Consider the following 16,965-nt stretch of genomic DNA (forward strand, 5'->3'; position numbering starts at 1 on the left):
CCACAATGTATAGATAATTATTTCTATAGCAAAACATATGAATAGATACACCTAGTATGACAAAAACAAAAATTGTAGATATGTAGATATTCTCACATTAGTTCAGGTTTTGTCACAAACTACAGCTTTCAAACCTTCTGGAATTTTATAATTGAAGGAAAGAGATTGTGAACCTTCAAATGAACAAATAAATAAATATCTACCTTTTCTGAAGAAAAACAAAAGCCAAATAACAAATAAGAATCACTTTTCATGGTTTTTAAACCCGTCAAATAAATGTCTTCCTTCTTGCAGTTCATAGAAGATTTAGAATTATAAAATAAAGAAGGCCTATCCACGTGGTATATATATATATATAAACAATTTTAGAATTAGCTTCTCCCAAACAAAAATAGTTATTTTGTTGTTGTTGTTGTTGTTGTTGTTGTTTTTGAGATGGAGTTTTGCTCTTGTTGTCCAGGCTGGAGTGCAATGGCACGATCTCAGCTCAGTGCAACTTCTGCCTTCCGAGTTCAAGCGATTCTCCTGCCTCACCCTCCTCAGTAGCTGGAATAAAAGGCGTGCATCATTAATTTTTTTGTATTTTTAGTAGAGATGGGGTTTCACCATGTTGGCCAGGCTGGTCTTGAACTCCTGACCTCAGGTGATCCACTCGCCTTGGCCTCCCAAAGTGCTGGGATCGTAGGCATGAGCCACTGTGCCCAGCCAAAACTTTAGATTTTTATCCTGTTTGTGCCTCAAAGCCTATTCAGTTGAAAGGCTGATGGGCTCACTCTAAGGTCCATTGTTGGCTGGGGGAGAGCATTAGGGAGCTGACTTTTGGCAGATGAGGAAAACAGCATGATCACTGCTTTGTGCCACTCTGCTTTGCAGAATTGACCCACTCCGAAGTTGTTCTCACTCCACAGCAATGCAGGCATTTATCCAGTGCTTCTACAAGAAATAATTTGAGCAAAAGCAGTAAGGAAGTAAGCCTTAACAGAAAAGTGGGACCCAGCAATAGGAGAATCTACATATCTGCTAAGCCCAGCCATCATATAAATATATATATGTATATATTTTGGAGATGGAGTCTCACACTGTTGCCTAGGCTGGAGTGCAGTGGCATGATCTTGGCACACTGCAACCTCCGCCTCGCGAGTTTAAGCGATTCTCCTGCCTCAGCCTCTTGAGTAGCTGGGACTACAGGTGCATGCCACCACACCTGGCTAATTTTTTGTATTTTTAGTAGAGACAGAGTTTCACCATATTAGCCAGGATGGTCTCGATCTCCTGACCTTGTGATCTGCCCGCCTCAGTTCCCAAAGTGCTGGGATTACAGCATGAGCCACCATGCCCAGCCCTTATATATTTTTAATGTGCATTAGTAAATTATAAATAATGACAGTCTCCATGTGGAAAATGAAAATCAACTTAGCTTATACATTTTTAAAAATCGGTCAAGTGGTCTTGTCTCTCATATATAGACTTTGAAAGATTTGTTTTCAGTACATTCTATAGAAGGCTCTTGAATATCTGATAGACTCCCCTGGCAGCTTTCAACTGGTGTGTGCATGCACAGATATAATCAACTTAGTCTTTATCCTGCAGTAAACAAAGTTCAAGAGAGATGTCTGAAATGAAGATAATCTTCATTCTGCCTTTTGCTACTACCTAAAGTTCCCTTGCAGGACTCTCTGAAGTTACTCAGGTTATATTTTTTATAACAAATATAAACCACAGAATTTAGAATGAGAAATATTCTGATGAACATCATGATTTGACTGAGGATGGAGGAGTTGTAGAGAATGGTTAAACTTGAAGATACTTTTTAGAAAAACAGGTCATATGCTACAGAACCTACTTTTAAAAACATGCTTTTTCGTTAAATGTAAATTTACCACATTATTTTATATATCTTCATTAATTTAATAAAACTCCTGCTAGGCTTTTCTAAATTTTCACAGGCATAATGTTACCATAGGCATCTATGCACACGTATTTTTGTATACTTGTCCAATATTATCCATAGAGTTAAAATTTTTAACTTGAAAATTCTAAGTCAGAAGGCATACGCTTTTAATATTTTGCAGTGCATTTTAACTTGCCTTCCAGAAAGTTTATACCAGATTACATTCCCATTAGCTATATGTGAAAGTGAACTTCCTCACTGGCAGTTGAAAATTTGTCTTATTTTAATTTGCCAAATAGCTTGTCATATATTTATTGCCAAATTTCAAATTCATTCCTTTTATAAAGGAATGGTTCATGTTCTTCCCCAGTCTATTTAGTTTTATTCTTATTACAATGTAAAAGCTTTTTATTTATTAAGAGTATTTAACTTTTCATTAAATATTTGTTAAAAAAGATTTTTGTTCAACTTTGTGTGGTTTGGATAATGTTTTCATTTATTTTTATTTATTTATTTATTTAGAGACAGAATGTCGCTCTGTCGCCCAGGCTGGAGTGCAGTGGCACGATCTTGATTCACTGCACACTTCGCCTCCTGGGTTCAGGCAATTCTCCTGCCTCAGCCTCTCTAATAACTGGGATTACAGGCGTGCACTACCACGCCTGGTTAATTTTTGTATTTTTAGTACAGACATGGGGTTTCGCTGTGTTGGCCAGGCTGGTCTTGAACTCCTAACCTCAAATGATCCACCCGCCTCGGCCTCCCAAAGTGCTGAGATTACAGGCGTGAGCTACCGTGCCCAGCTGGGTAATGTTTTGAAAAACAAGTATGTAGTCTGGGTCCCAATATGTTCTAATTTTTCTAGCTCTAATGTCATAGCTAACAAAGGCCATCTCTACTTAATTGCTTATACTTTATTCTCAGGCTTTTATGTTTTAACCTTTGCATTTAAACATATTTTAGTATAAAGTGTGAAGCAAAAACATAAATTGTCCCCCTTAAATGCTAAACAAACTTTAGTTACCATTTATTGAATTATTTATCATTTTCTCATTGATTTTTTTTCCAATGACAGCCTTGCCATTAATCTTTCTGTAATATTTCCTGATCTGGCAGCAGCCGCACATTGCTTTAATTTACTTTGTTTAAAATGTATGTATTCTCAACTTACATCTTTGTAAAAAATTTTCTTAACTATTATCATGCATTAATATTCCAGATAAGCTTTACAATTCGTGTCTTCTCTGCCCTATCCATTTTTCTCCTTTGGAATTTGTTTGAATTTGCATTATAGTCTCCTTTAATTTTGAGTCATCCAATCACATTTATGCAAGTACTTTCCTGGGAAATATTTGTGTGAAAAGATTTTCTTTTAAAAATTGATATACAAGATTATTTCGGTCTTTTAAAAGTGTTTATACTGCTGAATCCTTTCATGATTTTTGTTAAACTGCCTTGTGAACTAGTTCAGCAAGTCAGTGTCATATGCTGAATATCTAAATATATTTATAATGAGAAATATAAGAAAACATAATAAGAATATTTCTGTCTTACATCCGTGGAGAGAAAATAGAATATTTATAAATGCAAATGCTCTACAATTACTCTAAGGAAACTTAAAGATCACAGTCGTATTCTAACTCTGTAAAGTTATCTGCTTGTTTGTTATTTTAACAGCATCTTTCTCATAAACATTTAAGGCTGGTTATAATGTTATGTGTGTGAATATTGAGTGAACCGAATGATTGGAGGCCAGTTATTTTTACAAAGATTTTATGGAATAAGCAAGTTTGGAATGGATTTCGAAAAAGGGACAGTCCCTGTTTAAGTGTGGAAGGGACATTGGAGCCCAAAGGTCAGGGTCAGATACATGTTTTCTTCTTTTCTTTTCTCCTTCCTTCCTTCCTTCCTTCCTTCCTTCCTTCCTTCCTTCCTCCTTCTTCCTTCTTCCTTCTTCTTTCTTGTTTTTTTTGTTTGTTTGTTTTTGGAGACAAAGTCTCATTCTGTTGCTCAGGCTGGAGTGCAGTGGTGCGATCATAACTCACCACAGCCTCCAACTCCTGAACTCTTGGGCTCAAGTGATCCTCCCACCTTGGCCTCTGAAAATGCTGGGATTACAGGCATGAGCCATTACACCTGGCCATTTCTTTTGACTAGAGCTGAAGTTCTGAAACTAGGAGTCACTGGAGATAAGACAGGAGAAGACAGTTGGGAGGCTCCAAGCATGTGATTTCAGGATAAGCATGAGTTGATTATTGAGAATTTCAGATGTGAGATTTCCAGGAACAGTGTGTGTCCAGAAGATGTAAGAAAGATCAGTGGAATTCACACAGTTTGGTTATTCATGCATCTTCGAATATTTTTCAGACAATCTTGGGCGAATACTTCACTTATTTCTGCCTCAGGCCATCTTATTTGTAAAGCAGTATTAGTAGAATCCACTCCTTGAGGGGTTCTTCATATTAAATAAGTTGCATAGCCGACAGCCTGAAGCATACCAAGCACCGTATAGATATTTGCTGTTATTTGTATGATTGCTGCCATTTACTGAGTGGCATCCTGGGCTGGTGCTTGGGACTCAACAGTGAGAACGTTCCCTCCCACATCTGCCTGTAATGCCAAGGCGTTGTGATAAGGGAGTGGCCTGAAGCCCGGGGTAGGGGAGCTGACCTCCCCAGCTATGTTGGGGAAGTAGTCTCAAGGAGATGACATCTGTCCAGTCCTCATGGTTGTTTGCAAGTAGCTTCTCTGCTGTGGAATGGGAAGAAAGGGTCTTCCAGGAAGAGGGGTTAGCCTTTATAAAAGTGCAGAGAAACGTCTGTCTGAGCAAGCGAGGAATTAGGGAACCACGAGCAATTCCATGTGACTCTGACTATAGGTAGGCTGCAGGAAAGGGAAGAGACAGATGAGGGCCGTCTTCCCAGTGCCTAGAACAGTGGCTGGCTCATGGTAGGTATTCAGTGCATCTTAGTGGAGAAATGTGTGAAAGAGGAGAGAGAGGGCTGGGAGGTAGATTCCTACTAGATTGGCCATGGGTGCAGCTGGGGGCTCAGCATTTTTGAGCTCTGAAGTTTGGTCTGCCTGAAGGAAGAGGAGCAGCTCTGGATTTTAGAAGGCCAACTCTGTCCACAGTGCACCAGTGTTCTAGGTGAGGCTGGATGATGGGGAGAGGGAAGTCTGAAGATAGCATCCATAAATCTCATGACATTTCTACCCCAGCAGTGCAATTGAACGTTGAGGATATGTCCTATACCTTTCTTTTAGAAAAGGGGTTAGCAGGCCAGGTGTGGTGGCTCAGGCCTGTAATCCCAGCACTTTGGGAGGCCAACGCGGGTGGATCACGAGGTCAAGAGATTGAAACCATTCTGGCCAACATGGTGAAACCCCATCTCTACTAAAAATACAAAAATTAGCTGGGCATGTTGGCGTGCACCTGTATTCCCAGCTACTCGGGAGGCTGAGGCAGGAGAATTGCTTGAACCTGGGAGTCGGAGGTTGCAGTGAGCCAAGATCGTGCCACCGCACTCCAGCCTGGTGGCAGAGTGAGACTTCTCTCAAAAAAAAAGAGGGGGAGGGAGGTTAGCAAATTATAGCTTAAGGCCAAATCCAACCAACAGCCTCTTTTTATAAACAAAATTTTACTGGAACACTGTCTGACCTGTTTATTTACATATTATATATGGTTGATTTAGTGTAACAATGGCAGAGTTGAGTATTTGCAACAGAGACCACATGGCCAGCAAAGACTAAAATATTTTCTATCTGGTCCTTCAAGAAAAATGTTTGGTGACCTCAGTCTTAGAAGATTGTTTTTAGGTATTTAATGGTGCCATTCTGGAAAAGTTGGCATTGTCGGAAGAGTTCAGACAAATTGATGCATGCGTAGCCTAAGAAAAATGGGACCATATCACTTCCTATGAAGAAACACACCAAAATTTTTATTCAATTCTTAAGTTGTTGTCTTAATTATCTAAGTTCTATCTCTAGTCTCCTATGGCTATTTTTGTGGCTTTGACCCTAGCTGACCCAGCCTATTGTCAGTAGTTAAGAAGGTAGTTTCCAAGTGCTCAATATCATGTTAAGACTTCCTTGCTACCTACTAAGGGGAGTCATTTTTTTAGCCAGCTGTTTTAAGTTCTCCTAACCTATTTCATATGCTGTGTTCCCACAGTAACCATTCCCTTCTCTTGCTGTTTCTTTGTCCTCTCTCCTGCAGTATTTCTTCTACTGAAAGTATATGGCACTACTGAATCTGTTTCTCCTGGACAGTGCTTGCATTATCCCAACTGTTCCAAATTCTTTTTAGAACCGGGCGCTTTGGGTGAATAATGAACCATTTAATAGCCCCATGTACTGTAGAAATTTAACCATTTTCAACCAAACCTGTCATAGATAAGAACAAAGGTAAGCCATCATGTGTCTAGAAAAACATACAACTGATTTCCTCACAGGTATTATAAGCTCTTACTCTTCAAATGTACTTTAAAGGACTGAGAGTGTAATTAGGAATCAGCAGAAGTTTTGTGGAAAAGAGGTGTTGAGCCTTTTGCATATTAAGGATCAAATTTTATGTTTTGTATGAAGCATTCATGAGGTGATGTTCTTAAAAACCACTCCAGAGGCACAGGAGGAACGTTGAAGACAAGACTGAATATAGAGATGGAGGAATTACGTGTCTACTGGGTAGAGATGTAGAAGGCATGTTTATACTAGTGATGGTTGAAATCATGCAAGCATCTTCCATAGCTGATAAATTATCTTATCCAGTTGGCCTTTACTGAGGGCGTACTGTGTACCGGGGCCTACTCTGTTGGATGCCAGGAATACAAAGATGATCGGAGCTCACTTTCTGCCCTTGAGGATCCCACAGTTTAGAAAGGAGAAAAAGAGTTACTTCCATACAAGGCTATATATGTTACAACAGACGAATTTTTCAGATGAAGTGGAAGGAAACGTCTAGAAGGAAAAGGACTTAAATGAAAGAAGACTGGGGTAAAAGAAATAATAATAAAAAGAAAAAGAATTTGAACCTTTCTAGAGAAGATGATTGACCCCATTGTGGAGATCAAGATTAGAGATGAGTGGCAGACAGCTGTGGAGAGCAGAGGTGGAGGTAATGGGAGGATCAGACTGAAGAACTGAGATTTCAGTTCTCCAAGCAGGCATGCCGTTTTATAGCCTCAGGTGTCTTGGGCCTATTAGAAATTTATATAATCTATCTATGCATGACTTATATATCATACATCATATCATTTCATCCAAACTTCCATTATAATATAACACATTCTGTATTAGTATATAGTAAGATTTTAAAATATACAACATATTTAAAAATACTTCTTACAATTAAGCCTCAGTAAGTGCTAGGAACTTTGCTAAACACTTTGTATTATCTAACTGAATTCTTACCATGGGTAGGCATTCTTACACAACATTTCCCAGACAAGGAGCTTTGCCCACCAAGGTTAGACAAATTGTCCAGGATTATCCAGGGGGTAAGTGGCACTCATACCAGGGCTTGTCTAACCCTACTTAATTAGATGGGCTCCTATGAAGTAAACTTTAGGATAAGCCCTTGACTTAAAAATGAGCCTTCTAATGGTGTGGGAGGGGGAGAAAAAACAAGTATACAGAAGATAGCGGGTGAGTGTAGAGCAGAGAACTAGCATAGGCTTTGAAGTCAAGCCTAACTGAATTCCCAGCTTGGCTCCACTGCTTGCCAGCCACATGGCATTGGTCAGGTCACATGACCACTCTGAATGTCGCCATCTGTACATTGGGGTTTGTAGCATCTGCCTTGTTAGCATGTAAAGGATCTGCACCTGTGCCTGGCACTTAGTGGACACTGTGACTTGTAGCTGCTGCTGCTCCTGCTATACCTACCGTCCTTGCCACTCTTCTTATATTCACATCCATCCATCCTCCTCCTCATACTACTATTACTACCTATGCTACTACTATGGTGGTTATTATGAGCAGCAGTAGTAGTTGGAATGCCTCAAAGATAAGATTTACGCTAAAAAACAGAAGCACAGTAGTTATTTAAGCCCTCGATTTGATCAATAGCATTAGTTCTGCATTTACTTCAATATTTAGTGAGCATTTGCCATGGCAGGTCTCTGCGCCAGGCACTGTAGAAAGTTAAAACATGAAGAAGTCATTTCCTCTTTTAGCTGCCATATCCACTAGTTTGACCTTTACGCCATATACTCTTGGTCAGATACTCAAGAAAGAATCTTGGAAGGTAAAGAGTTAGTGCTCATCGAGTGCAGACTGGCTTGAAGCTGTGCATAGCTTTGGAAGGAAGGTCAGGACTTAAATAATTTCAGGATGAGTTGAAGATTAAATTGAGCATTTACTATTTCTCCAGATAATGTCAATTTCCGCCCATCATGTGATGGATGTATCGCCTTGTTTACAGGTGCAGATTATTAGCAGGACACTTTGTTTCAGTGATATCTTACAGAGTTGGCCATTAGGCTATAATTGAGCCTTTATGTGGGGTGCTGGGTAGGCCACATGACCCTGGTCCCTGTTTCCAGGAAGGCCAACCTACATAAAAATGGCTGTCATATATCGTTGCTCAGAGGGGCAGATATTTACAACAACCTTGAAATGGAACTTCCACCCAATATGATGAAGACTGACTTGTGACAGTTTGATATGCCTTTATTTTGCTAACATAGCAACCTGGCGAAATATATTTTTCAGCACATTTATTATAGCTACATGTTTATATTTATAGCAAAAGTGTTGCTAATTCCCTAGTATGTTAACAGGTCGTATTCAAATTGTTCTATTTTTACTTTGGCACAAAATTGCCGAAGGAAACATTTTTAAGGCAAGTAGTAATTATAGCATATCAACTCACTACATAGTGAATTATATATTAAATGAACTTCCTGAACTGAGAAGGAGCTTAAACTGACAAAGAAGATAGTTATCTTAAATTCTGTATTGTTTACATAAGATTTCTTCAAATCCATTTTTTATTATAGGTTACTGATTGCCTCAGTGTTTTCTTTTTGCCAAATTTCTACCTTTCCACCAACAAATATAATCCCCCTTTTAATATGTAATAGATGACCTGGGATTCCAGAATGGATTTTCAGAAACCATCAAAAAACCTCCTCGCTTTAGTATATACAATAAATAATATATTCTTTTTAAAAAATATGAGAGTCAAATAGGTATATGCGTAAACCTTGCCAACCCTTGGGCAGTTGTAATTTCCATACCAAAATGCATGAGTCTTTACTTGACTGTTACTCTGTTATACATTAAGTACTAGTTACCATGGCAACCTTTGCATCACATTATGACATTTAAATATAAGGTGGTGTGTTTCTTTATAAGGAAAGACAATGTATTTGAATTTTTGAGTGTTTGGTGAAATACAATCACTACTAGAATAAATAATTTTGTTTAAGGCAATTGATTTCTTTGGGAATTACGTACATTTCCAACCAAACCTATGGACTGCATTCATTTATTTTTATTTTTTTGTGATGTCATGGAGAAGTAAAAGATTTTTTTAAAACAACACTTGATAAGTATCACATAAAAATTCATTAAATGCCTATAATTACCCTTGTAAGCGGCAAAACACAAAATTGAACCATATTTGAGGTTATTTATCAGTGACCCATACTGTAGCAAGAGTTCGAATGCAAATCACAAGATTTATGAAATTCTATCGCATATAATACATTTCTTATTTTTGTATGTCTAGTTGGTTAACTGTAACTAGTTTTGATCTTACCTATAGTTGAATTAACAGTAGCAGTTTGCTCATGCGTGCAAAAGCAAAATTAAAGGAGCCACCGAATTCATCCTTGTGGCAGTTCTGGGAACATGGCCACTTAAGTTTAATTATGAAGATCGTTGGGCAATTTATTAAATATGGAAAAAACCTAGTCATTTATTGTTGCCAGTGTAGCTCTAGGCCATAAGGCTATCATCTTTGTTATGTAGACTCCCATATATAACTCATTTTTAACTTTTTATAGTAACTTTTCCAAATTATTACAGCTTGTACTTTTTTATCTGAAAACAGAAAATCTAATGATCACTCATAACTTTTGATGCCTCTTTTCAATAATAATCAGTGGATTGTAATATGGGACTATTTTGTGTGGGACATAAGGAAGAGGTAAGCTCTGTGCTGGACCCTGGCTCTGCGGAACATTTTACATATGTTGTTTCATCTATTCCTGATAACCCTATGATAGAGCTCTTATTAGTTCCTTTTTACAGAGGAAGAAAATATGATTTAGAGCAGTTGCATAACTAACCCCCACATACATTGTCTGTATTTCTTTGAGCTAAGATTCAACCAGATTGGTCTGACCTTAAAGCCCTCCCTCTTTCCTTAATAGATTTGAATTCTACTTCTGACTTGTTACAGACACAATGTGCATGACATGTTTAATGTAGAAATAAGAAACACTGACAAAAAAAACCTTTAAAAATATTTGCTAAATAATAATTTCAATAATTTGTATTTCTCTACAGCACAACAGTTTTTTAAGTCCCTGATTTGCAAGATACCTTAGTCTTTGTAAGTTGCCCAAGTCCTCTTTTGTTGAAACCAAGCATAGGACAGAAATAAAAATAAATTATAAAGGTGTACTCTTGGACCTTCAGGAATCAGGAAAGAAGACTGTCCAAAGACTGACCTTCAATTTTGAGCTTTGAAGTTCAAAAGTGGACAGGTGGAAATATTGTGTTCTTCATTGCCCTTTGGTGTGAGATATATTCTAGGTTGCAGAGTAAGTGCCAACAGCAGCAAAATTATTGCCCCCCTCCTGCTACTGTAGTAAGTCAGCAATGGCCCTTCTGTGGTCAGAATGGCACAATCAGCAGCAACTATTCGACAGGGATTTACAGAAACTTCCCCATGGCTGTTAGGAATCTTATTCAGCAGTGTCTTTGAAAACCCGATTCTGTGCAGAATTAACTATGTAGAAATGACCTCAGTTGTGATAAAAGGTATTTTAAACAAATCTAACTTGTAATTTCACTCAATGTGTATTTTGCATTTAATGCCACAAAGTCTGGTAGATACCTACACATATATTTTGCATTCATAAGTTTTATAGTGGTTCAGAATTTTTTTCCATATTAACATTTTTAAAAATCCTGGCTTTATAGAGTCAGTTCACCATACAAAGCCACTATACATCACTTAGGTTTGTGATGAAAGAATGGAATTGCAGCTGTGTGAGTACTAGAATACCCAAACATGAATTAGACTCACAAGCATTTGGCAATAGTTCAGAAAAGGAGCTTAATCTGGTTTCATCTGAGACTGCTTTTCTCTGTTCTGCAACATCCCCCCAAGATGTTGTGTCTGATACCGGATCACAACGTAATGGGAGTGACGCAGAATCGAGAAAGCCCTGAGAAACCAGGGGCACATTTGCTTTTCTCCAGAGATTTTCTTTCTCCTACTTCTTTTTTTCCCCTCTTCCAGGTTCCAACTCTGAAATTCAAGGTCATTCACCTATTAGATGCATTAATTATAAGCCAAAAAAGCAGTATTCATCGTACTCTGATCTCAGTCATATCTATAATTAAGTGTAAATATAATCTTCCTTTTTAGAAATGTACCACCCACCCATTACATTTAAAGTGCTGACTGAAATGAAATAATAGTTCAGAGCAAGATGATTTTAGTTTAACTAGAAAAAAGTTGATAATTTAAGCTTCAAGCAGTGAGTTCTATTTTTGATTACCATTCAGTTATAAATCTAATTTGAGATATATGCTGCTTTTCTGTTACTCAAGTTTAATTCATGGTTTGCTTTCTTGGTTGTATAAGCAAAGTTCAGTGGTTGATCAAGGCTGTTAAGAAGCTCCACCGAAAAGGAATGGGGGCAGGGTTGAGAATGTGTTCGAAAGACATTCTGAGACCTATATCTGATGAAAAACAAACAAATCTGATGTAAAACAAACAACAAAATTTTAATTGAAAAAGACACTCACAGAGTGCTGTATTTTGGGATTTGAATGGCCAAGTTAGGAATGGCCATTTGCAGGGGAATTGGCTGCAGAGGGTGAACCCCAAAACATTCCAACCTGGTTGACAAAGTCAGTGTGTTTTATTCTTTGGTTACGGTATTTTAGGTCTTTTGGGAAAAAAAATAGGAGCGAGTAAGGGGAAGGGCTTGTCTCATCACACTGTGGACAGTTAAGCAAAATGCTAAACTATGGGTTTAAGATTTACAGGTTAGCTCTGCCAGATGCCACATCTGCCTCCAGTGTTTCCTGGCAGATTCGGGCAGCCTACTACTGGGACCCAGCATAACCGCAGAACATGAGCTTGCACAATGTGAAAAACCTAAAACCATTATAATCCTATTTAAGGCCAGGATGAATTTGCCCATTTTGAAAGTAGACGTAGTTTTCAAGCTTAACTTTTATTAAGCAGAAACTTTTCTTCAGAGCTATATCTATATATGCAGGTAAATTCATAATATAAACGAATACCTTATCCATTTTGTGCAAAATTTAATTTACTTTAAATCAAACACCATTCACTTTTTAAAATTCATAAACTCAGGTTTTTCAACCAGTGGAAAATTTATCTTTCTCATTGCTACAGAGAGTTAAGTATGTGACGTAAAGGCCAGACAATAGTAAATGGTCATTGTTCACTTTATAAGTATACTCTACAATAAGAACACATATATTTTTATCTTCATTTTCCCTAAGCAGGTGTTTAGGGCCCCCTTAAATGTGAGGAAATGTTTATTTTTGTTGCTTTAGAAGAATGATTCTATTGTCCAAGTGAGAAAGAAATAGGAACAAACAGGTCTAAGGAGAAAGAAACAGGAATGAATGTGCTTTGTGAAAAAAATAAAGATTAACAGGAACCACTAAAGGTTTGTAAGTGCTGTCTGGTCCTAGTGCTATGTTACTGCACATAGTCCTTGCGCCTGCATATGTAAGAGCTGGACGCGTGATGGATTATGACTGGCCCATGAAATTATTTTCTTTTAAGTTAACAACAGTAAGGTCAACCACAGCCTGTAGCTGTTTTGTAGTTATCATTTTATATTTTCACAGCTCTATTGTGAATGCTTCTAAAAGACAGTATAGCAAGTGTGTGTTTTTAGGTTGACCCCTTGAATGCATTTAATTTCTTGAAAGTGAAAACCTTTGCCACCAGGACCAAGAAGAATTAACCAATGGTTAAACTCATTTAAAAACACAAGCAAGCATTTCAATGTATTTGCTCAGCCGTTTTCTGAATATTTTATATACTTCTAGAAAAAGAAAAATGAAGAAATGGGGTGATTTGTGTCTAGAATACGAAGTTATTTTCAAACTCCTCTTTCCAATGAAATGAAGACTCATTCGTAGATTTACCACACTGTAAGGAGGTTGTGATTTCAAATCATTCACAGCTTTATTGATTGAAATTTCAAAGAAAACTTGGACACAGACTTCACTATAACTTTCTTTGTTAATAAGAAACGACAAGAGTGAAATTTGGGTTGAGATTCAAAAATTTTTGAATGCCACTCCTAAATGATAAATTATTTGTTACTAGATTTCTGATTTATGCAAAACTTTATTATAATAAGCTTTATGTTTTAGTTTGTCATTGTGTAGTGTTTTAATATGTCTCTTAAGTTCAAACGAGGCAATAGTTGAGCTTGCAGATGTCAGATTTTTATCTGATAAATCTGGTTTTATCAGGTATTTATGTGGTAAACATTAAGATACTAGCAATGAGTTTATTACTCAAAATGTGCTTTCAATCTGCAATCTCATCCTTGAAGTTGTATTTTGAAGTAATGTTTATTACATATCTCTTGAAAAAGTCTTAAACTGGAATCAGTAAAGGCGAGCTTGTCAGTAGCTGATTAGTCCTTTATATATGACTCATCCAACACTCAGAAAAACCCCTTGGAATAGAGAGGTTCTCTTTATGATATTTAGCTATATGGCGGTGGAAAGGGGAGGTTTGAATTTTTGATTTTCCAGCTTATGGGTCATATTTGACCAACTGCTTTCACTAGAAGACATGCCACTTTGTTGAGCTATTTAGGAATCAAAAAGACTGTCTTAATTTAAAACAAGGACCCTTTGTTTTAGTTGGTGACTGCCTTGTGAAATTTTTCAGTTCTCAGCGGGTTAACCAGGGAACAGGGGCAGAGTCATAATTGGCCTATTTAGAGTATTTTGCATGTGAATAGTGTGTTAGTGAAGCATCCCTAAGTCTGTTGTGAGTGACATGGTGATTAGAATTTAGATTAGGGAAAACACATTCTGTACTTTATCAAGGACAGTAATTAGTTCAGTCAGTAAAAGTTGATTACAAGTAACGATAAAGTTAGATTTTTAGTACTTAATTTTAAAATTTCTTTATTAAACAGTAAATTTGTTCTTAATATAAATGGTACTATCTATTCTTGTTTTATTGCATATCAGAATAATTAAAAGAACAATGTGTTCAATGCAGAGTATAATCAGGCGATTTATATATTATGGGTAAGTTTCTATGTAGTTTTTAGAAAATGTGGTATTATATAATCTTTCTGATGTCATCATTTTCAAAAGTTTAATAATTGTCACACTGTGATAGGTTATTGTGGAAGTTTTCTAGTGTTCAGGTAAATGTTTAATCTGTGGGACGTGTCTTAGCTTCCGATAGACCTCAAGAGGGCATTCTGAAGTCCTTTGTGGCTGTTAGCGTGGAATATCTGCTATTTCTGTAATTTCGAGAGTTAGTGTGAGGATTTGAATTTCCTCTTGGTTCAGTTGGCATTTTCTCTTCTGTGGGTGCTGTGTCAGTTCGTGGAGAATCATGATATGCGGTACAGAGGGGCAGGGTTCTCAGTCGAGTTCATAGGCTACACTTACCCCCAGTGTGTGCAGCCGGGGGAAGTTGTGTGCGTTCACAAAATGAGATTCTTCTTGTTAAGGAAGGGGGTGAATAGTTCCCAGATATGAGCCTCAGTCTAGAAAAAGGAAACATTAGTCTTATATAAATGCCATTTGTTTTGTGAAATGAAAACGTGAGTCATCTTAAAAGACTTAAAAAAAATATTGTTTAAAGGGAATCATCTACTTTCCTCCTAACAGTAAAGAATTAAAAATTCACAAACTTTGTGATAGCTTCTTAGACTGCCTTTCTTTTGGGTTTTTGTTTTGTTTTAATTGTCTCAGCTTAGCAGATGCTGTTTGCTTTATTGCGTTGGTTTAAGTACTAACAATCAGTTGAGAGGTGGTGAAAGTAAAAAATTAACCTTATATGTTTGTTTTCCCTTTTAGCAGAGTCTCCTTGGAGGTGACATGGATATGGGCAACCCAGGAACCCTTTCGCCCACCAAACCTGGTTCCCAGTACTATCAGTATTCTAGCAATAATCCCCGAAGGAGGCCTCTTCACAGTAGTGCCATGGGTAAGGTATTCCTTTGTTTGAATGCCTGAGGGATGATTATGCCTTTTTCTTTTTTTCTTTCTTTCTTTCTTTAAAATATCGCCCCCCCCCCGATCCTACCTCCCACCCCAAGAAAACCATAAAATTTGGCTCAGTTGTCAGCCTGGAGACTTCCCCCCTAGTACACTGAGTAGGTACGTTAACAACTTATGGTAGCAGAACTTTTTTGGTGTCTGCTTATTTCTAGTTTTCTCTTGGCTGCACCCATAAGGAAGCTATTAAAAGATCAAAGTAGCAAAAAGCAAAATATCTTCATTTTTATGAACAAAGCAGAATTTGATTTCTGCTGGAATCAAATGTGATCGTGGTAACTACAGTTTGCTAAGGTAATGATTTAAGGAAATGTGGTATCGTCTAGAATTTTTTGTGGTTTAATCTATCTTGGTTAGGAAAATGGGCATTTGGGAGCTGACAGCATCTTCATTTTCTTTCAGAGGTACAGACAAAGAAAGTTCGAAAAGTTCCTCCAGGTTTGCCATCTTCAGTAAGTACTGCTTGTTTCTGCTTTGTATATTGCTTATTTTGTTCTGTTTTGTATTGATGGGAAGGAGATAGAAGTAAATGAGTTTCCATGCACCCAGAGCAGCACGTTTATCTAGAAGGTGGATGAGGTAGAAATGACCTGCACATCCAGCCACCTGACCCACATTGGAGTGATTAATTGCACATCCTGGAAGACTGGGTGGTTATGTTGATATTCAGCAGGTTAAGCTCTAAAGAGAGCCTTGAAAAGGTGCCTGAAGTTTGCGGAGTTTTACCTGTACAGGGCTTTCAAGAGAATGAGTATTAGTTTCATGTGTTGGTTAAATTCTTTGTCAGTATTATGATGATTTATGGATTTGCATGCGAAAGGAGATTTGTGGAGAGGATTTAGGAAAAATTTACATGGGTTTCAGCCCAGAGTGCAGGAAGAATGTCTCTATTTTCTGGAGAGGTTGCTGAATAAAGGCTGCAAAGGTAGCTGCATCAGTAGCCATTTGTGTCTTTACTACCAGGTGACAACTAGAAGAAGTCAGCTGTAACCAAGAGCATTCTGGGTCTTTTTAATAGCTGGAGCTCTATGCAGAAGTTGCTAATATCCCCCACCCGCCCCCAGGTCCCTAGCACAGCAAAAGTTGGATGTGATCACAACTCAATACATGATATCATATTTTGAATTCTTACTTTCCTATATAATTGTATTTAATTTTGTTTAGGACTAGTCCATTTCTAGTAATTCCTCCCTTCTTTCTTTGTTTCTTTATCCTTCCTCCTTTTTTTCATTCTTCCTTCCTGTGATATAAAGTTTTGATTTAATTCTGTAGAGTACTAGCATTCTTTGAAAAGAATGCTAATGAGCCTTATTGTGTTTTTATACTTTAATATAAAATCATATTTAGATTTCTTAAAGTATATTACCAATCAATGCTTTCATATTAGTTTCATTTCATTTTTAATGTATTAGAAGAATAATAGGTCTTGCAAATGTGCTAAGATTAGATTAACCCAAACACCTGTGTATTTGACTTGATTTCAGTTCAGCTCATCCAAACAATTATTAAATGAATATGTCAGAATAAGTCTTATCAGGAAAAAGAGTAAATTTTGTATGCTGATTATGATAGAGTTGGTGATGTTGAAG

General features: G+C 37.3%; 1 protein-coding gene across 24 annotated transcripts in view; it reads left to right on the top strand.

The window, feature by feature from the left end:
• The window catches only part of TCF4 (transcription factor 4), a 381,116-nt gene that overhangs the window by 238,255 nt on the left and 125,896 nt on the right, over nucleotides 1–16,965 (top strand). For 14 of the 24 annotated variants that reach the window (XM_058438310.1, XM_032152230.2, XM_032152235.2 and 11 more), the window contains 2 exons: nucleotides 15,176–15,305; nucleotides 15,779–15,828. In XM_058438310.1, coding sequence (XP_058294293.1) covers nucleotides 15,176–15,305; nucleotides 15,779–15,828 — 180 coding nt within the window. Of the gene's footprint in view, nucleotides 1–14,904; nucleotides 14,920–15,175; nucleotides 15,306–15,778; nucleotides 15,829–16,965 lie in introns of those variants that run through there. The other 10 variants (XM_032152232.2, XM_032152237.2, XM_032152216.2 and 7 more) reach the window with 2 other exon arrangements.

This window comes from Hylobates moloch, unplaced genomic scaffold (assembly GCF_009828535.3).
Source record: "Hylobates moloch isolate HMO894 unplaced genomic scaffold, HMol_V3 SCAFFOLD_5, whole genome shotgun sequence".
In the NCBI taxonomy this organism is placed as follows: Eukaryota; Metazoa; Chordata; class Mammalia; order Primates; family Hylobatidae; genus Hylobates; species Hylobates moloch.